The sequence below is a fragment of the Parambassis ranga genome, chromosome 22 (genome assembly GCF_900634625.1).
Source record: "Parambassis ranga chromosome 22, fParRan2.1, whole genome shotgun sequence".
Classification (NCBI taxonomy): Eukaryota; Metazoa; Chordata; class Actinopteri; family Ambassidae; genus Parambassis; species Parambassis ranga.
Genome location: NC_041042.1, coordinates 9448823 through 9470294, shown reverse-complemented (window position 1 = coordinate 9470294; position 21472 = coordinate 9448823). Strand labels below are relative to the sequence as shown.

The 21472-nt window shown below is 40.4% G+C and overlaps 2 protein-coding genes across 4 annotated transcripts in view; both read right to left on the bottom strand.

Moving 5' to 3' along the window:
* tiam2a (TIAM Rac1 associated GEF 2a) overlaps window positions 1-2412 on the bottom strand; it is a 79119-nt gene extending 76707 nt beyond the window's left edge. The window contains exon 1 of the mRNA XM_028395217.1: window positions 2364-2412. The gene's annotated coding sequence lies outside the window, so the exon portion shown is untranslated. The remainder of the gene's footprint in view (window positions 1-2363) is intronic.
* On the bottom strand, window positions 990-20675 carry scaf8 (SR-related CTD-associated factor 8). Of its 3 annotated transcripts, none has more exons than XM_028395220.1 (21): window positions 20547-20586; window positions 19600-19683; window positions 17739-17832; window positions 10932-10976; window positions 10665-10826; window positions 10102-10258; window positions 9859-9986; window positions 9573-9749; window positions 9414-9493; window positions 9161-9272; window positions 7468-7599; window positions 7210-7313; window positions 6584-6777; window positions 6389-6489; window positions 5956-6069; window positions 5631-5787; window positions 5230-5360; window positions 4973-5114; window positions 4854-4901; window positions 4545-4763; window positions 990-4215 (listed from the first exon to the last, which is right to left on the bottom strand). In XM_028395220.1, the coding sequence occupies exons 6-21, from the start codon at window positions 10178-10180 to the stop codon at window positions 2378-2380; spliced, it is 3756 nt and encodes a 1251-aa protein (XP_028251021.1). In that variant the 5' UTR covers window positions 10181-10258; window positions 10665-10826; window positions 10932-10976; window positions 17739-17832; window positions 19600-19683; window positions 20547-20586; the 3' UTR covers window positions 990-2377. The 3 variants fall into 3 exon arrangements, with proteins under 3 accessions (XP_028251021.1, XP_028251022.1, XP_028251020.1); XM_028395221.1 differs by having other exon boundaries at window positions 17739-17829; window positions 20547-20584; XM_028395219.1 differs by lacking the exon at window positions 17739-17832 and having other exon boundaries at window positions 20547-20675.
* Window positions 20676-21472: the final 797 nt, after the last annotated feature.

Sequence of the window (21472 nt, the reverse complement as noted above, 5' to 3'; positions counted from 1 at the left end):
TGCGGACATGTGTGTCTGTTCGAGGGCAGATAGTGGTTGATTCAAAGTCTCAGCCTGTCAAATCTTTCTGTGGGGAGGTCAGCAGGAGGCTGAACCTGGCTGACTGCCCGGGCCTTTTTTCCAGTCAGGTGGGAGCTTGAAATTTATGTACTGAGTAATACCAGAATTTTTTTTTTTCCATCTCTCGCTGAAAATGTCCAGACCCTGCCTCTGGATGTTTAATCCAGAGTCAAAGTATTAAATATATTTTTTGTCTGTGTATGATTGTTTGGATTAGCAGCCAAAGCCTAGGTGTAATTGGAGGTACAGGCATTATGCAGCACACTGAACTGCTCTGCTCCCATGGTTGTTTCCCTATAAAAATAAAAAGCGCTGAAATGGCATCAGTAGACACCATGATGGAGGCGATTGTTTAAATAAATCCTCTAGCTTGTGTTTTCTGACACTAGCCACACCATAAATGAGCAGAGAGAGGAGCTCATTGCTAGTGCTTGCTGAGTAAGCACCTCCTCCAGTTGTAGCAGCTGGGTCCCTGGCAGTGCAGGGGGAACAACATCTCTGCCTCCTCCACATCTCCCTCCTGTATATTCATTTCTATTTTGTGGATGTAAGTGCCAGGTTTTTTTTTTTCATTTTAGGATATTCACATGTTCACATTCACAGCTTTAGGGGGTATTTGGCAACAATCTGCACCTTTATTGCTAGGTGGGAAATAGAGTATATTGCAGTGTTTTGACAGTGTGAGGCTGACCTTTGTTCAGCATCTAAGGTCTTTTGGGAGCTTTTCTCAAAATGTGAAATAGATTTGTTTATTATGGGTCTCTGCACATGGCTGAAAGAAAGGGCTACGTACTTGTAGATTTCAGTCTTTATATATTTATTTAGTTGACCTACTAACGTGTTTGGTCAAACAATTTAAGTAGTGGTATGTGTGGAATAATTTATTGGATCGGCCTGAATTAGAATTCATGACAATAACGGAAAGAAAATCTGATGCACCTTCAATTTTTATTCAACATCACAACTCCTGTAGTAGACATTTGGTCTGAGAGAACAGCAGACTATGGTTTACTAGTAGTATGTCTCAACAAAAAACCACTACAGGTATGAAATGAACAAGAGAGAGACAGGAAGGTTAAAACATGGCTACAGGCCTGCATGCACAGAATGGAGTATATATTGTTCTCCTCTAGGTGAGTGCTGTACAAACTGCGCAGCTACCATTCAAACGGTAGGCAAGTCAATTCTGTGCAGGTGGCATTCTTTTCAGAGAGCTGTCGAAAGCACGCACAGTCTGGTGTGCATCACACAGCAGTGATGGCTAGCATCATGTCCAACAAATCCATTCAAAAAGGCACAATCCCATCCTCAACAGTCACCCAGCAAAAGCTTAGGGAAACATACAGGCTGAAGTCATCAAACTAAAAACTACATATCCCACGGCTGCATCCAACAAAGTGCTCTGTGGATGGATGGTATAGCAGCAACTTGAGTTACGAGAACATCAAATCGACTGAAGTGACAAGCACACAGTGTGTACATGTCTGTAAAGCAGTATTTTCCACTGGTCCTGGTTAGAAAACAGTCCTAAAGCATGTGTTTTTAAACAGACAAAGCATGTTTATTTCAGACTAAAACAATATGCACCCGACATCAGAACATCCCTCTGTTTTCTTTTTCTCCCCCCGGCATGTAATTTTCTGCTTGTGTTCACTGTATAATTAAAAAACAAATTACAGACATTTATTTTTGGGGATACAACAATTTCAGGATTTCAATTTTAAAATGGTCATTTTTTTCTCTAATTATGAGCAGCTGTACTGGTCTCACCGTATGAAGGCTATTTGTTCTGCTAAAAAGAGAAAGCATTGTAGGTCACCACACAATCAATTTAGCTAAAACTTTGCATCAGCATGTTAAAAGAAGAACCTTTAGAAAGACAATAATTGGGCCTGGAGCTGCTGTTTTCAAGTCTCACATATATCTGCAGTCTGTTGTGGAACAGCCAGGATGTCTAACGCTCTTCCATAGGAAGGTCAAAGCTAATTTCCCCAAACATTTGAAACATTTTGGCAGGCAATTCAATAAAATTTACCAAGCTTATATTAATTAAAATGGGTGGTGTGTCATTACAACTTAAAAAAGTTAAAAGGAAATAAAATACAAACAAAATGTTCTATCCATAAATCAGCTAAGAGCCTTCTATTTAAGTACACTGGTATTTGTGAGAGATAAAATCATTTGTTATTGGTTATCAGACAATAACTGGTGTGAGTCAGTATTCGCCATGTCCCGTGTTGTGGTAGTAGTTTGCTGACATGAGTACAGAGAAGAAGAGACAACTTTACAAAATGATCTTTTACCTACTGAGTGATGATTATGTCCCCTCAGTGTCTGTGACAGTGTCTACCACTGGCTGACTCGCAGCTTCCTCCATGGGCTCACTCTGTTCACTGTCTACGTCCTTAGGAGAGGCAAGTTGTTCCTGTGGTGGCTCTGTGTCACTGTCAGGGAGCAAAGAATCACAGGAAGGATCTGGTGTGGGCTCTGGGGAAGGCTCATGAGAGGGCTCAGGAGAGGTCTCAGGTGTAGGATCTACAGCCGTGATACTGTCAATCCCAGGTCCATTGACATATTTTGGTTGAGGTGAGGAGGCACTCTCTTGTAACTCCTCATCATCCTTCTGTAGGCTTTCCTGCTCCTCCTGGGACTGAGTTGTGTCTTCTAGGGGGCCGGCAGCTTGTGTCAAGGCTACAGGTGAGTCCTGGGATGAGACCTCAGCCAGTGGTGAGACATGGCTTGGGGTCTCTGAGTCTGGAGAAGCTGAGCTCTTGGAGGGCGACTGGACTATGGGCTGTGATGGTGAAATGGTGTGTGGAGGGGTCTCTGCTTGTGGTGGCGACTCAGACTGAATGGGAGCCTCAGTTGATGTTCTCTGACCCTCTGGCAATTGATCAGGTGAATGGGCAGAGGGTGGCGACTGTGACTGGGTTGTCTCAGAGGACTTAATCTGAGCTGGAGGCAGTGGCTGATTCAGACCCAAGAGAGAAGGTTTGGCCTGAGCTTGAGCCAAAAGCGTAGACTGGAATCGTTGCTGCATCTGAGGGTTCAGTTTGAGCGGGGCAAGCAGTTTGCCTTGATTCAGTGTCAGGTTGGGATTAAGGGGTGGAGTTGGAAGCAGAGGTGTAGGAAGGGGGAGAAGGGGCGTCCAGCTTCCACGTTCTCTCTCATGGTCTCTCTCTTTGTCATGGTCTCTGTCGCGCTCATGTTCTCTGTTGCGGTCTCGGCCACGTTCCCTGTCACGGTCACGCTCCCTCTCCCGTTCTCTTTCACGGCTGTGGCGGTTACCATTCATCTCCCTCCTGAAGTCAAAATCTCTTTCATCTCTGTCTCTTTGCCTGTCCCAAGAGCGTCTTCGGTCATCAAGGTCCTGGTGTAGCTCACTGTCAAAAGGAGCTGTTGCCCCACTACTACGATTCCAGGTCTGTGGCCCACCAGCAGCTCCAGCATTTACAGAAGCAACAGCTGGTCCGCCTGCTGTACCAGGACGGTTGTCAAAACGGTTTGGGAAGTTCTGCCCAGATGTGGGGCGCTCCTCCTGGAACCCTTTTGGACCACCTGAAGCCTGTGGACCTCCTCGCATGCCATCTCGTTCATCAAAATCTCCTCTGGCCTGGCTCCAGCGGTTATCAGGTGTGAAGCCTGCAAGGGCCTGCAGCCGTCCTACTAGGCTGGATCTGGCTGGCTGTGTCCCAGGAGTCTGAAGCAAGGGGGGCCTGCCTCCTCCTGCTACACCTCCACCAACCCCCATGGGCTCCCTATGCTCTGGTGGAGGGGTTCGCAGCAGACCTGTGCTCTGCTTTTCCATGGGAGGGAAGCGGTAGTCCTGATCTTTGCCCTCATCAGCCCCAGATGAGGACTCATCTTCTGTTTTGGATAAACTTTCATTGTTAATGTTGGGGGGCCTGCTGAAGGGGTCCAGTTGAGAGAAGGGTGCCCGGACACGGGTTTGAAGGGAACTATCAAGGAGACCCGCTTGCTGAGCAGGGCCCTGCTGCATGAGGAGTGGAAAGCGGCCAGCAGCCCCAGGTTGGAGAAGGTTGGGTCGCACATCAAGGGGCAGCAGGCCAGGCATTCTCTGCCCACTCAGACCAGACTGATGCAGCGGGTGCATGCCAAGTAAACCCATTCCACTACGCACAGCATTCTGCATGCCTGAGAATAGAACATAATTTTAGAAATAAATAATTAAAAAATAAACAAAAATAACAAAGAGAATGTAAGTGTCCATCATAGCCTGGTCAGCTACCCTATACGGTTTCTATTCTATTCAAAGAATTAAGTCTGGTCTGTGGAAAGAAGGGCCGCAAAATAAACCTCCACTGGAGGACAGTGGACATGCAACCAATCCGACAAACAAAACATGTGACAAAGGCTAGTATTATCAAAAACATATCATAGATATTATTTTTGTGGGCATGGCTGGCCAGGTTATGTCCAATAGGCTATGTCTTTCACTTAAAAAGAAGTCAGCATTGTCTCACCTTGCAGTGTGAGCTCTGCAGCAGCATCCATACCATCTGCAGACTGTGATTTGTCATTTGCCTGCTGAGTTTGGACTCCCACTGGATTAAACACACCAGCTCCAGGGATGGCTGAGGGCATGAAGCCGCCATGGATGGTGGTGGTTGGAGGAATCATTGCACTAAATGGCGATTCCTTGACAGCATCTTGGCTGGAGGCCACTGAAGGCTGCATTAAAGCTATATGTGAGCAGCAGAGAAAAGGTAAATCCAGTGATCTAAATGTTTAAATGCAGGCATTAGTCAGAGCAGTAGCATGTTCATACTTACATGTAGTAGCTGAGGCCATGCCTGCTGTCTGTGCAGCTTGCAAGAAACCTGAAAAAAGTGGTTTTATGTAAGCTTGTGAATTTCGATTGGCCTGATCTTACACAGTTTCCATCATTTACCTGGTGGGGGCTGTGAGGCATTGAAGCTAGCCCTGATAAAAGGTGGTGGTGGCCCATAGCCTGGTGGGGGTATGCTCATGGTGACTGGAAAGGTAGGAGGCACCAAGCCTACAGCACCAGGAACTGCTTGTGCCACTGGTAGCTGAGATGGGACAGCATGTTCAAACATTTGAAAGTAGAAAACAACAACAATAATATTAATGGTGATACGAAATATGTGTTAAAATTTTTTTAACATTTCAACAAATTTTTTGTACCTGTACAGGCATCATTGTAACCTGCTGGTTGAAGGTCTCTGTTTGGGAATTAGATGCTGCTGCCGTTTCTATGCTCACTGGTTGACTTGTAACATCCTTGGCTGGTTCAGAACTCTTGGCAGCTTCCCACTCTGAAAAAAGAGAAATCAAAAGTTAGCAATTTTTGTTAAATTATTTATTTGGATTTAGAAATGCTGTTCTCTTTTTTCAATTCAATCTTTTTCTTTGAGTTTCTTTGAGGATTTGGGGCAACAGATAAATGACTTGGATAATAAAATGCCAAGAAGTGTCTGTTGTGCTTTCGGTATGTGTGTATGAACTTGTGTGCATATCCTACTTATATTAAAGCATCTTAATCAATAAACCTAGAGTGCCAAAAAACAAGAAGACTTTCTTTTTACCATCATTGACAGTCTCTTGATCAATGATTCCACCTTCAGCAAAGCCATCCAAATCATCCATTTTAACCTTCTCCCACGGTATGTAGGTGACCCCCAAGTCCACATCCCAAAACTGCTTGTACTCCTGCTTCACTCCTTTGTTCAGAGCCCATGCAATCTGGAATACAAGGACATCTAAAGTCAATTTCAAAGTAATTTCTAGGAGCATACGAAGATGTGCCTGGAAAGCTAAACTTCCCTCACTGGAATCAATAGAAAATTACATTAGAACAAACAACAAAGAGATAGAGAACACAATAAATTAAATTATAGAAGTAATGGGGACCTTGATGATCTTAGAGCCAATCTTAAAAGAGCCAGTGCTGAGCTTCTGGCGGGCGCGGTATGCATCCTGTCTGTGAACCATACAGATGTAGGCGCAACCTCTCGGGGGGATCATCTGCAGAAACACACATGCACAGATTACATTACATAGGACAAAAGAAGGTTGAACAACACATGACCATGCAGGAGAATACCAACAGACGTGAGTGTAAGACATCACAAAATCCAGAGAAAATGCACAGAATAGAGAAATGCTGAGAAGTGAAAAAGATAGATGATAGCCAAAAAATTGCAGATCATTAACAACAGCAGAGGCCATCACAATACTAATGACAGACTGACAGACTGAGGCTCTCTCATTAGATTTCTTTTGAAGATGTCTGAGATCAAAGAACTGCCTGAGATTCTGGAACTAAATTAGAGGGTTTACTTACATTGATTGACTCAATCTGGCCAAACTCTTCAAACAGATTAGTGAGATCTTGCTGAGTAGCCTTTTTGTCCACTTGGCCTACCCAAAGAGTAGTGCTGCAAACTAGACAAGGAGAAAGAAAAATTATTTAACATAGTTAATCAGGGGAAAACACTGATAAGGGAATAATCAGCATCAAACAAGGACTTCCACTTACCACTTAAAGTCTTTGAACGTATTGGAGGCAGCCCTTTCTTCTGCCGCTCCTTTTCTCGTTCACGTGCACGTCTTTCACTTGAGTAAGACCGTGAAGACTTCCTCTTACGATCTCTGGAACGTGAGCGTGAACGCTTGCGGTGCTTGCGTTTCCGTGAACCAGAGCGGGACCTGGACCGTCTCCTCTTGGGAGACCTACAGAGAGATTCCAAAACTCTTGACAATTTTTCCAAACTGATTTTACATCAGCTCCTTAAGCATTGATTTACTTAATATTACCTACATTTACTTAAGACAATCAAGAAAATACACACATCTTAATGTTAGTACTAAATCATTACACTTCACACAGAATAAGCTAGACAAAGTCACAAAGCTAGACACAGTTGACTGAATCGGTGTGTTTTGGTTAATGTACTCTCGAGATGAACATCATCATGTCTGAACTACTTCCATAAAGTTTTCTTGAACAGCAAGTTGTCTAAGGTCAAATTTATATACCACATTTTTCTAAGATGATTTATATTTCATCACTTCTCCAACATGGTCAGATGACAATTCAGTAATACACACATTCACATTCAAAAGGCTGTCTGATATTGGTATTTCAAAAACGAATTGACTGACCTAGAACGCGACCTTGAGCGTGTTCTGGACCGCGCAGCCTTCTTCTCCTCTGCCTCAAAGATCTCCTCCTCCATTCCATCAGGGCCCTCATCCAGATCCATGTCCTAGAAAAGACAGGATTAATGCAGTAAAGCCAGACCAAGGCTTAGAACAAAACATTAATTTACAGAGATACATATTTCTAAAGTATGTGTATACAACCCACATCTAATGAAGTATTATTGACAATTTTGATAAAAGCCCACTGGCCATGATTACCTGTTGTTGGTTGTCTATGGAGTCATCCACCTTATTATCTGACTCAGAAAGCTGTGGCTGGCTGCTGCTCTGAGCAGTTGTAACAGAGTTCTCTTGCCCAAAGATTGAGTCCTGCCCTTCTATGTTCATTGCCTGGAAGACATACAAAACCAGTATATATTGTCAATATATTGTATATATTGTATATATTATTGACCATTCACTACACAAAACAGGGTTAACTGTGCTACTTAAATAGAAAACACAGAATAATCTGTAACGATAGAAACAACAAATTAAAGCTGCAAGCAGCATTGCGGGCCCTCGCAGACCTTGCGATCCGCGGGGCTATCGCTGTCTTCTCTCCTATGCTCTTGTCTCCTATACTCTCCTGTACTATGCTCTTCTCTCCTCTCATTTGCAGAGATATACAACAAACACATGTTTACAACCAATCTTTCCTGTTAGCAGTAGGTGGCGCTATGACCGTATCATCCTATTAGCATATATATCTGTTCAGACTCGGGTCCATAGCAGTACTGTGAGATTTTGTCCACATTGCATAAAGTATATGGGTAGTACTGCATAAAATACAGCGAGTTCCCTTGTAATGGCGAATGGTCAACTTTGAGGCCACACCCCCGCCACACGGTAATACTTTTGAAAGAGTGTTGGAATGTGTCTATTCCCTATGGTGTCCTGAGTGGACACAGTGAATTTCAGCTCAATTGCATGAAGTATGCGAGGCGTGAAAAGTTTTATACCAGGGTCGGAAATCGCCATAAATTACAAAAAAAAATCAAAATGGTGGACTTCCTGTTGGGTTTGGAGAGGGGGGTCCAAGAGACTTTTTTGTGCATCTTGGGGTGATACACATGTGTGCCAATTTTCATGAGCCTCCCCAAAACAGGCCACAGGGGCATGCAGAAAAACCTATGAAAACACAACATTTTGTGTAGCCAGTAGGTGGCGCTCTGTCAAAGCCTCAATATTGTTGTATAGATGTGTTTAGGGTCAGACTCTGATCATACATGTGACATTTGGTACAGATCGGACAGAAAACGAAGAAGTTATAGCGACTTCCTGTTTCCTCTGAAATGGTCAAACTTTGAGGCCACGCCCCGGCCACACCGTCAGACTTTTGTAAGAGTTTTGGAATGCGTCTATTCCCTATGGTGTCCGGAGTGGACACGATGACTTTCAGCTCAATCCGATGAAGTATGTGAGGCGTGAAAAGTTTTGCAGCAGGGTCACACATCGCCAAAAATGGCCACAAACTTTCAAATGGCGGACTTCCTGTTGGGTTTGGAGGGGGGGTCCAAGAGACTTTTTTGTGCGGCTTGAGGTGATACATATGTGTGCCAATTTTCATAATCCTGTGTCAAACTGGCCAGAGGGGCTACGCGATGGGGGCGCTATAGAGTCATTTTCCTATGTGCGTTTCAAACGTCAGCAAATTTCAAAATTTTTCAGGCGAATGAATTTTTCTACCAAGTTTGGTGAGTTTTTGGGCATGTTAAGGCCCCCAAAAATGCAATCTCGGGGGGGGGGGGGGGGGGGGGGGAATAAAATAAAAAAAAATAATAATAATCCTAAGGGTTTCAATAGGGCTCTTGCACCATTCGGTGCTCGGGCCCTAAATGTTGTTCTACATGTAACAAACAAGACGTTTAAATTTTTTTTAAAACTGCACATCAAATGACTAGGTTTGTACCTTCTGCTGGTGCTCCAACAGCTGCTTCTGAAACTGCTCCAGGTTTTGCTGTTGCAGTTGCTCTGCCAGCTGATGGAAGAGGGAACTGTTCATGGACTCAGACACCATGGGCCTGTAAGTGGTCAACAACCTGATTAGATACAAGCCCTCAAGGGACATGGTTGTCAGAGTGAAGGGTCATGAACTCTACATCCTTATTTACAGGTTCTCACTGGTGTGGAGAGCAGTAACAGAAAATACACACTGAACTCACAGTTGAGATGACGAGGTGTCCTTTTTAGTTTCTTCACTGCGCTCAGAATCATTCCCAAAGTCAAAAGGACCCAAAAGTTTCTGTAACAAAGACAAAACATAAATCTTGTTAGGGAGTTTCTGATACAGCAGGAAACAAGACTGCTGAGTGCTGCATTACCTTATTAAAAGAGGAGACCCTCTGCTCCAAGGGATTGAGGCTGTTGGCAGTAGCGGCTGCTGTGAGCTGAGCTGTGAGAGCTTGCAACTGCACCACCAGGCCAGCATCCAAAGCCTGCAGCAGGGACGGCTGGGGCTTCTGCTGTTGCATCTGCAGACTCTGCACCAGCTGCTGAAGCTGTAACAGGTGACATTTCATACATATTTAAAACCCCACAGCATAAGCTACACGGTATTCAATTTACATTTTTAGTTTAAAAGCACATTGAATGGACACATTCACTAACCTGTTGTCCTTGAGGACTCTGTAGGATTTGTGCAACAGCAGCCACAGTATCTGTGTTGGTAATCTGGGAAGCCCAGTCAGGTAAACCCTGGACTATGTTGGCTGGAGTGGCTGGTGTAGCCGGAGTGCCTGGACACATTAAGAGAGAAAAGTGTAAAGTGAACCAGAAGGTAATCTGGTGTCTTATCATTTATCTGATCAATTTAGTATATAAGTATGCATATTTCACTCTACTCTTACTGACCAGGTGTAGTGTTATTGACTGGCGCAGCACTGCTGGGCATGACGGGTGTGACGCTGGGAGGTGGAATCCCTGCTGCCATGTCCAACAAAGGCTGGATGATGTCACTCTTAAAGACAGCATTCTTTTGCCACAGATTGAGGACTCGCACTATCTTACTCTGGAAACACAAGGACGACAAAGTCAAGGGTGACACATCAGTCAAATAAAAGCACACTGTCCTTTTGGGAGAGCTGCAGAATTATAAAAAATACATACAACAACAGAAGTCTAGTACATTAACACATTTTTTGGTCTCTCTGTCCTGTACCCCTTGTCAAATTTTAGGTATTTATCCATGATAATATGGGAAGAATAGAGACTTGATAATTCAAGCATCAAGGCATTCAAACCACTCAATAACAGCATTGTAATAAAGTAAGACCATTCCTCATCTATTCCTCAAAGCTCCTCTTCCTATATCCTATAAATCAAAAAGTCCTATATCAACTCCCATGAAACCATAACTAGCCACAGAAATGAAAAGCCACAGAGAGGAACAGAAAACCTATTAAAAACTGTCTGACCTTATCATCTGAAGGACAGCGGTAGAGATGCTGGAACGTTGTAATAATATTCTTGCTGAAGCGCGGTGCAAAAACATCCTTCTCTGTGCCAAACTGGTGTCGTGACTGTCTGACAATTGAGTCGATGACATACAGCCCTGGGACCTTGTATTCTGGTTTGCACTGTGGAACAAACAAGACACAAGGTTTTAGGATACTATAAAAATGTAGATAATCCATAACTGCACCACTTTACAAAACACAGTATCATTAAATTAGAAAACCCACCTTTTGTATGAACTTTTCTACACTCTGGACAACATGCTTGTAGAACTGAAAGTGAAGCAGAAAGAAAACATTTTGAGTGATGTGAATAGAGAATAGTTAGAACAAAGGGGTCAGTGCAAGAATATAAAGCAGTGGCTCCAATTAATAGAAAACTGAAGGCAGATTAGGCTAAAATAGAACTGAAAACAGAAAAGAGAACAATTCAAATTTCACTAACACTGACTTGTGACTGACACAGAAGAGAGAGGGATTGAGTTTTTTTTCTACTGGTAGTTTTACAAATTCATGAAATTAAAATAAATATAGCCTTTAAATAATTACATCTTCTAACCTGTAAGGCTGGAAATTTTTAAGGTTATAACTGAACCATGCAATAACACATCAGGACAAGTAATAATTCATTACACTGTCAGCTGTGCAATTTGTAGTACATAAATATTCTGATAGGAATATATTATTTAAAGGAGGAATAATAGACATAACTGAAATTTACATTGGTGGTATATTAGTAATACAAAGTAAAAAGGAACCAGCATGGAGGCACTCCTCATGAACGGCGGGCAATGTTATTTATCTGTATGTAAAAGCTGAATTAGAAATGCATTTGTGCACATCGCTGAGTCTTAAGAGTTGGTTCAGAAGTCAAAAAGAGCCCATTGTTGCCCAATGACAACAATGATTATGACAGGGAAAGTGACAAATAAAAGGACATTTGTTGAAATGTAATATAAAAAGATAATAAAATGTATTTATATACTCTAGATGATCCTATTCATTAACTTCTATTTGGTCAACAGACTCTATACGGGCCACCCATAACAAAAATAGCAGAGTATGACCTACTTAATAAGGCAGCTTACTGTTGTTGGTACGTGCCATGGAATGAAAACAAAAAGCAGGCCTGGCAGCTTTAACGTCAAGATAATAACCACAAAATACCCAATTATGGTGCTTTTAGACCAATCACGTTTCTCTATTGCCTCTGCATTTAGTAGCAGAGGAACCACTTTGTGCCAGTGTGAGCAGCTGTTTACCTTTAGAAAAAAATAGAAATCAGCACCAGAGATGTTAATATTATACTTGTCAACATGCATTTCCATACCTACTCGATCTATCTAAGTTGGAGAGAAAAACTCATATCAGTGAGCAAACCTAAAACAGCTGTACACAGATTAAAGCCTTATTGTGAAACCCAGATTAACAAAGGTTAAGGTGACACACCAAGTCTTTACTTTAGTGTTATCTATTAATTTATTACTGAAAGTTTTGAAAAATTATTCTTTTACTACTTTAAAAGGTTGAAGCATTATACCTGCTCTTTCTACAGCAACAACACAACTTATATTGACAGCAATGAAGAGTCAACATTTTCTCATTCAGACCTTGTGTTCTTTCTGCAAGTCAGCCAGTAGATGGAGTTACAGTACAAGAGATAAACTGGTCAGAGAGAATGGCTTTTTTATACAGGGATTGAATTCTGGAGAGAAATAACAATTTTCAATTCAAGCTTAGTGAGGTTCCTTTGCTACAACCGTAGCAGTTAAAGTTCAATTTAATTAGAACATACTACCACAGTATCTGATGTGCTGCAATTAGACAGAGACTGCATTTTACTGGATTTTTTTTAAATGAAAAAAATCCTTCTTAATGCATATTAATGAGTTCAAATCATTGCTTTGACAGAAACACATCAAACCATAATTGAGTGAATGCAATCAAACACCCAGCATGTGTAAATTAACACGCACACACAAAGAAAATGTCTGTTCTGTTAAAGGAAAAAAATGACACAAAAGAAGTAAAGGAAAAGATGTTATGTTTTAAGAAGTCTCTTGCAGTGACTGCAGATTAACCTGAGAATACACATCAGCAGCTCCAGCCTACCTGCAAAGATTCACTCAAGGCCTATATGTCTAATCAGACAACATCAATGAACACTTAACCTCACGCCCTGCCCATGCACTGCTCTCCATTTCTGTGGTGATGACTGCATGTGTCAGCTTTGTCTGTCAGTAGTTATGAAGAAAGCTCTACTTTAGGAGTTTTACAGACCACCGGCACTTTCTTTAAAATATGTAAAAAGGCTAACAGTTTAATTTTTTTTTTTTTATTTTTTCCCCTTTACAATTCGGCTAATAAATAATAAGGGCTTGGGTTAGTTTACTAAGCATGAACTAAGTAGCTACCGTGGGAAATACAATGAGAAAAGCAGTTAAAGTTGATTTAGCTAGGTTCTTTATGTGAATAACAAGAAAACAATGAAATATTAAAAATGTATATGCAATGCAAAGTTATTACAAACACAATCAACATCCTGAGTCATGACTCTCCAGCAACCATAATGAGCACATACCTTTCTAGCCCAAGAAAACAAATACTGCAGTGTCTGCGAGTTCCTAGGCAACTGTTCAGACATACTGCAGAGCCTGGGTCAGTGTACAAAAAATTTAAAACTTTACACAGAACTCAAAAATCTGCCTACCCTCGAAAAACTACCAACAAAAAATAGTATTGGATTTACTGCGTCAACGTGAGAACAATATAAGCATCTATTAAGGATTAAAAGCATCCGTTCCAAGAGGTCTTTATACCATGATATTAGGGTTTAAACCTAAGTTAGTTACACTTCTTTGTAATACAATGCATTGATTACGTACTCAAAATAACTCACTGGAAGATACTGATTTATCCAAATTTATCCGGCTGGTAAAATTATGACAACTTTCTAATATTTAGATTAATGAATCTAAGTATTCATTTGACATTTTTAAACTATACAGGTATTTCAGTCCTTTTCAAGACACATTTGAAGAAATCTAATATTTCAGTACACATTTTAAGAGCAGAACATGTGGTAAGAAGTTCTTCGATAAGCTGGTCATTGTCCTCAATGAGCATGAGTGTCATCAATCTGTATTCTTCTGCTAACAAATAATCCAATCCACATTTTCTTAATGAAAAATCACTCTCTTGAACAGGAAGCACAGGTTGAGAGAGGGTGTTGGGGGTTTCTATTGTCAAGTTCAATCAAAAAACATTTTGACATTTTTGGCAGATTATATCAAACCAGTTGTGAAAACAGATGCTACTCGTTGTTTGAGATGCAGGGGGTAGGGGGTTGATGAACAGACACTTAAATGTATTCCTTATGGGAAGTTACTTGGAACCTAATTGTGTTCCTTTCAAGCAATTTCTGCCTTAATTAATCAGTGGTGCGCTCAGGGTTTATGCATTCAGACAGACAACCCCCAGGCCAGAATTGAATTAACATGGTATTAGATGCTGTCAGTTAATGCCTTAACACCAAGGTTCTACACAGTGATCAAACAGCTTTCTTTAACTACTCCATCCTGACCATCCAATGTGCCTAATCAGTGGTACTGAACTCTACAACCAAGTGAACTTTTTGTTTATTGTAGGCTGGGGGTGTTTTATGTGCCAATAAATACACGTCCACATGCTAAATAATCAGGTACTGACAAGAGGATTGCAAAGATCATTTCTTGTCTTTTGTTTTAATGCAGAAAGATAACATTTTCTTCATCTGAAGGTTTGAGTTTTAGACTGGGGACACTAACAGACTGGCTTCAGCACAGTTTTATATGAGGATGACGATCACACATTTAACAACTGCTCCAGATGAGGGATCACAGACTACATGATTTGTCAAACCAACTAAAGCCAACTGAACGCAGCAAACTTTCGCAATAGTGATAGGTGGTGGCGGTAATGCGTCAAATTGTTGTTTGGCAGACGCCAAAAAACTCAAAGAAGAAGAAGGAAGAGAAAAAAGAAGAAAAAGTAAACAAACAAGGAAGATAATGGGCTCGCTGCTGCTGTTGTCTGCACAGCTTTCTGCTTAGAAAAAAACACATCAAGGAGAAACACCAGGTTTGGGTCAAGTAGTAGAGAAGTCAATCATTGTTTTGATATTCCTGCTACGTCCTGTCGACTTCTGACACTGTCCCGTGTCCTGCCCTCTGTTTTGCATTATTTGGCAACACCAAACTACAACTACCCGACTGCGTCCAGACTTGGCCCAACATGTTTGATTGACTGCGACTGAGGTCGGGTTGGGTCTGTTCCCCCCACTCACTTGTAGATTCGCATCTTCACCCTCTCACACATTAACAGATTTTGTTGCCGACTGTCCCCAACTAGTGCAGACTTTGCCCGACAGAGAGTCATGGGTGAAATTGGGCAAAAAAATAACGTAGTGTGTCCCCAGCCTTAATGTTAAATCAGAACAGATGCATCAGCAGACTGCCATTTGTAAATGACAGATCAAATTCAGTATGAGTAGACAAACTACAGTTAGTAATTTTAAAGTGTAACAGACTTGACATGCCTAGAAAAAAATGCAGAAAATCTAATGTAATGTAATCTAATTGTTAATAATTGTGATCTAACATTGTTCTACACATTATGACAGATTAGCTTTCATCTTACTCATGTATGTTGTATTTCAGCTGTCAACTATTTCAGAAGCAACATTTAGAGCCAATTTTCGCAAACCAAAATGCTAAAATATGCATCAATCACCGCTCCACACACAATCCTTTACCATAACTACGAACAACAAGTGTATATTAAAGTACCGTAATGACTACAAGTCAGGGCCATTTTAGGGTACATAGAGTTATAACATTGTAGCTGGGCAGAGAGCAGGTTCATTTCTTCGATCCATTTAACCTGTTCTATGAACTTATACTAATAAAATCAAGAGCAAAAACTGTATCTGTATTATAAAATATTTGGTATCTTAATAGTGGCTTGTTCTGCCCTGCATTTTCAGCAGTAGACACTACTTAAAGATTCCAGAAATGTGATCAGACAGGATTTATTTAGAGACACTACAGGGAGCAGTTTATCTCTGTAATCCCACCATTTTTCTGTGACTGCACATTGACAGAGCACAAAGAGGACCTGTGTTATCACACCCATAGTCTGCTGCATGTTAAGTTTTAACAAGTTATTACGAACATGGCCTTTTTACCCACCCATCCAAAAATGTAGCAGACAACTAAGTAATATTTAAAAATAATACTAGCTCCATTCACACAGCCTGTTTGTTGTGGTGCTGGTGCACATAACTGTCCTGTGTGAAAAGTTGAAGTTTGGATAATTGTATTGTACGCCGAATCAGATGTGTGAAAGGGCGAGTGGAAGAGCTCATAGAAAGCAACTGACACAAGACACACCCTGTCTGCACAACACCGGTATGTCTTTCGAAAGCATGCATCAAGTCATTGAGAATGTATGCATTAACGTGCCTATCCCTACCTAAACTATTATTATGCTCTCACATTGGAAGTAGCTTATGTACCAGTAGGTTGTAACAACTTACTTTACTTGACACTGTTATTTTACCAGACTACACAACATAACAATGACAGCAATGTCTTCACTCTGTCACATGTTGTTTTAGGTCCTAAAGGATTCTGTTGAATCACATGGTGAAGCAGCATTATATTTTATGATTCGATACAGTTATTTTTTTCCAGTGACTCAACCTTCTATAAAAATAAAATAAGTAGGGTAAAGAAAGACAAATGCAACATAGAGACCATACCAAGGACATGAAAGGCAAGGAAAAGAGACCAACATCTACTGTTGGAAAGCTGTCCGCAAACAAAGGGAACCAAAACTTGGAAAATGTTCATTGCCTACAACCCTATTCAAAATCCTGTAAAATCCAAAAACCAGTTCATTTGTAAGTGTACACAACAGATGCAGAATGAGGGAAGATCCCAACAATACTGATTTTTCAAAATTGAAAAAATGTGCACTGTGCATCTCAGAGATGTTTAGCAACATTGCTGACAATGCAATAGCGTTGATTCTGCAATTATACAAATCACACAAAGTGATGGCAATGAACATGCCTTTGTGAATCAAAACAACCAGAACCTACCTATTAGAAAGCTGTCATTATTTAAATAAAATGAAGAGAACAAAAGGCAACAAGCTAGATATCATCTAGTTCTTCAAATTGTCTCACTGAGCTATAGCATGGGCAACATTACACCTAGACTTGCCGGACTGTTGTTGTTTTCTTTGCTTGTGCAAAAATACAGAATTAGCTGTGCTGAATGGATTATCATGAAATCAAACCATCGGAGATGTAAGTATTGTGTAGTCAATGCCACAGATTCCAAACCTTAAGGCTATTTTCTGCCTTAAATGTAAAAGTAATGTAAAAGTATTACAAAGAGCAGAAAATCTTTCAATTATCTGACACATGCTGCATGTACTACAGTCTTACTACTTACTGGATTCTGCATCTTATAAATAAAAGCCATCTGTAACCACCCCACCCCTTCGACCATCAAATGTGATGTCAGAATCAAGGGAACTGAGTCTATATGTAGTGTAGGTGTAATGTTTAGTGTAGGTGCAGTGTAGTTTGTGTTCCCATGAATACCCAATGTCCATATGAAAAATCAATAATGGAATCTAGTCTATTTGCCTCCCATAAAGTCTTCAAAATTTACCCCCCCCCCCCCCTTTAGCAGATGATTGTTCTTTTTCCATCAATACTCAGTATGAAGCAAAGCCTGTTTGCTCCGAAAACTTACTGAACTCACAAGAATCACACTGTTACTGCATTAACTACCCATAAACACAAATGTTCATTACCAGAAACCTAAACCCACAACACAATCCAGAGTCCATAACCAACATCGACTAACTCATGACAACCAGAACAGCAAAAGACCTGTGCAACTCTGAATGTGTGGGAACACATTAAGTTTGAAATATTTTAGTCTTCTTCCATCTTCCTTGTGAAACAACCCATACTCCTACCTAAGCTGGTTAGGGATTCTCTTATTTCTTTGTAACTCTCTCCACCCCATCCTCCTGCTTCACTTTCAGTGCTTTGGGGGAGCTGGGAGAGCTGCTGAGGGAAGGGGAAACGTGTGTTATTCACAAGCAACACAAGGCACAGCAGTTCCTTTAGAAACAAGAGTACAAAAAATGCATTATCAGAGAATTAAACTGTTAATGCCTGGTGTCCTGATTATGCTCTCAGGTCTTATTGATCCACATATAGTATTAATAGTATTAATAACTGCAATATGTTTGTCAAGAAAGAAAATGTTTTCCTATTGTCGTTCAAGTGTCAAAGGTACAGGACACCAGCCATAGAGACAAACTACTAAAAAATCCTTTCTGACAAAAAAGAGAAAAAAAATGGATTTAAGGGGAAACCCTCACCATAAATTTAAGAGGGGGCAAAGACATTTGGAATTTTAAGTGGCAATATCAAAGGTGCAAACGTGCCTATGACCGAAATTTAATGTTTTGCTCATACATGGTGCCTAGTACCGACTTCATGCATTTGTTTTGTACATGCTGTGGTATTCAACATATTTCATAGGAAAAAAGGGGCAAAGTCAAACTGGCCTGCAATGTACACAGCCCACACGCTGCTCCAAATGCTAAGATTTCTTTAGTAAATTCCTTGATAGTTGTCCAGACATACATATCTGGCAATATTTTGTTTCAAAAAGCAGGCTAAAAACTGATGCTCCTGCTGCCACCAAAGGTATAACTCACTATATCTATAGTGAGAATATACTTTTGAGTTGTCTACATCAGGATATGTTTTTTTATTTTTTATTTTTTGTTTAAATCAGAAACATGACTAATGTTCTGAACAACACTGTATTTTCCAGGCTTAAGTTTGACCTCAACTGCCCTTTTAAGCTACAAGTCAATTTTCCTCTGCATTATACACCGATCAGTGATGACTGGATTAGAATGTGACCACCAAACGACTAAGCACAATGTAGCACAGTGCAGACACTGACTGCTGCCGTGTGGTCAGAGATGTGATACTTTCTTATCATTTGCAGCAGAAATAAACTAGGCAGCTCTAAGTTATTACCAAACCTCTGGCATAGCCTCCTTTTAAAAGCAACAGCTCACTAACACAACTCCACTTTTAGTTTACTTAGTTTAATGTCAGACTGAGGCAAAGAAATTTTATAAGACAGGTTATATGTAATTAAACTGAAAATGGCAAAATTACATTCAGCTGATTGTTTTCAAGATTCTTATATTATCTCTTCTAAGGGAACCGACAGTAAGTGAAACCAATATTGTTTTTTGATTTTTGCCTAAATAAAAGCAACGACCATAAAACTATTACACCCACACAAGTGTCTGACTTGGTTGATTATGTCTGTCTGCTCTTTTTCTGTTGTATATCAAATTATTAAACAACATACCACAGGATCGGTACAGCATTACAAGGGTGTGATATATGAACGGTCACAACATCACTAAGGATTGCATCCATCATGTGTTGGCTTGCTATACTGCTCCTATTTCATTCCATCCAAAAAAAGTTTTTGTTTATGTTTTTTTTTAGAAAAACAAACTGCATTGAGATGATCTTAAAAGAAAAATAGTTTTGCATTACCCAACCAGGTGTAAAACAGACCTTTAAAGAAAAAGGGCAAAGTCCTTAAAGCTTATTTGTGACATAGTGTTCATTTAAACGTTTATTTAGGTCTTATAGTCTATGAAAGTAATTATATATTACAAACCATATAAATTCTGTTGAAAGCTGGGTGTTTGTTATAAGAAGTGGTGAGCAGCTCCCTTTAAAGACCTTGTCTTTATCTTTTGCCTGCCTCATCCTTTAACACTACATACTTACTTTTATAGCCTTGATTCCAGACTTGGTAATCTGAGTCATCTTGGCCTTAGAGATCGGAGGCTTGTACTCGTTCAACGAGTACAGCTGAAAAATAAAACACAAAACACTTACAGTTACGCAATGCACCTAAAATGCCATCACAATAATAAAGAAAACTGCAATCAGTTATTATTACTACTCGTCTGCAATCTTTGTTCAGCACATGCAAAACCTAAATAATAAATTGGTGGCAGAGAATCAGTAAAAATCGCAACGTGACGAGGTGGTGGACTAGCATTTGTTTTGATGCTATTACAACAATATAACCATTCGCAACTTAACCACTGTCTATTGTGAAATTACATACATACCCACATTGACTGCACAGCGATCATACAAACGCACACAGACTTATGTATTGAAGCAGACAAATGCTGGTTACGCTAGTAGCTTAAAGCCTTTAGTTAGCTAAAGGTTGACCTAACGGTTTCTGAACAAATTAAGTTATCAAATGTGATTTATAGGATATACACCAACAAGCTAACGCCCATTTCAAGGAAGCATCACGACAGTGAATATTTTGACAAAATGAGAGAGATGAGATTTATTTCTGTACCCATCAGTTACTTAGCCTGCCAACTTATCACGTAACTGAAGCGGTTTTGCTAACTTGGAGCTAGTTACGGTTAGCAGCGGCCCGAGGGAAATATTTTACTTAAGTCTTCCAATCTAACGCGATGCATATTAATAAACACCCAATTCACAAACGTAGTCTATGTAGTTAACATGTGTTTGACACTAGATATCGTTATGTTATCGCTGCATTGCTAGGAACAGACAGCGGCCTTGTGTGAAACAACCCTCCTTTTCTGCCTCTTTATGCTAACGTTAGCCAGTTAGCTACCCCCAATGTGAATTAGACAACAGATTCTCAATATGCTCATTTTTTGCAATGATTTTAAACAAACCTCGTTGTTAAATGCTTTGACGGCCTCCATAGTGTTGTATTTCGGCTCGCAGGTCACTGTAAATATTTACAGAGATCTCCTCAGTAACCGGTTAGAGACATGCATGCCCGACGCTTGGTGAGATGGAGGAGACTGGCAATATGGCGCATAACCTCAGTAGGGAATTCAGGGAGAGATCGTGGCGACTCCTAGTGTTCATTTCGGACATTACAAGTAGTACCAAACAGTCATGCATCTGTGGGAAATCCTTTTTTAGACCCAGGCTTCCTTTTTCTTCATCTCTGGCCTGGTATTTAAAAAGAGTAACGCTTGAAAAAAACTTTTTTGGCGAAGCGTATCTTCAGCATACATTGACCGATTTCAGCCATTCAACTATTAAAATGTTAATCTCACAGAGGACATTCCAGGTTATTTTTTTGAAAAAAAATATAATTTTTCAAATAGTAAGCAGTTTCGGTGTAATTTTTAACATGGGAGTCTATGAGAGAGCCCTTTAACGAGGGTCACTGCTCATCCAGTTTAGTCTTAAAACACTCATTAGATGCTGCTCTATCAAACTTGTATACAGAATTTTCTAATTCCGAATCGTTTCCGCACGTCAGGCTCTCAAAGTTGGAATGGTTTTTGAAGTCTCCTCTGCTGTTACAAAGCTCTGAATTGCTCTGATTCTCCAGCAATTCAGAGCAATCCTTCACATCAGCATTCAAAGCAATGCTTCAGCTGCAGCAATCAAATATTTTCTTCAGGAAATGCCCTTTTCTAGTTAGTTTCTATTCTTCCTGTATTATAAAAAAAATCCTGTTTGACATCAGCTTCAAACAAATCCTCTGTTTGTGGTCAGAAAAGCTACACAACATGAATGTTTCAAACCGTTCATTTTAAAAAGTTTCAATAATAATATGAGATCCTCACCACAATGATCTGAC

Coding starts and splice junctions, on each gene's coding strand:
- scaf8 (XM_028395219.1), bottom strand. CDS start 20,576: ATGGAGGCCGTCAAAGCATTTAACAACGAG. Junction 6,070..6,388: donor GCCAGATTGAGTCAATCAAT/GTAAGTAAACCC, acceptor GTGTTTCTGCAG/ATGATCCCCCCGAGAGGTTG. Junction 4,764..4,853: donor CATGGCCTCAGCTACTACAT/GTAAGTATGAAC, acceptor GCTCACATATAG/CTTTAATGCAGCCTTCAGTG.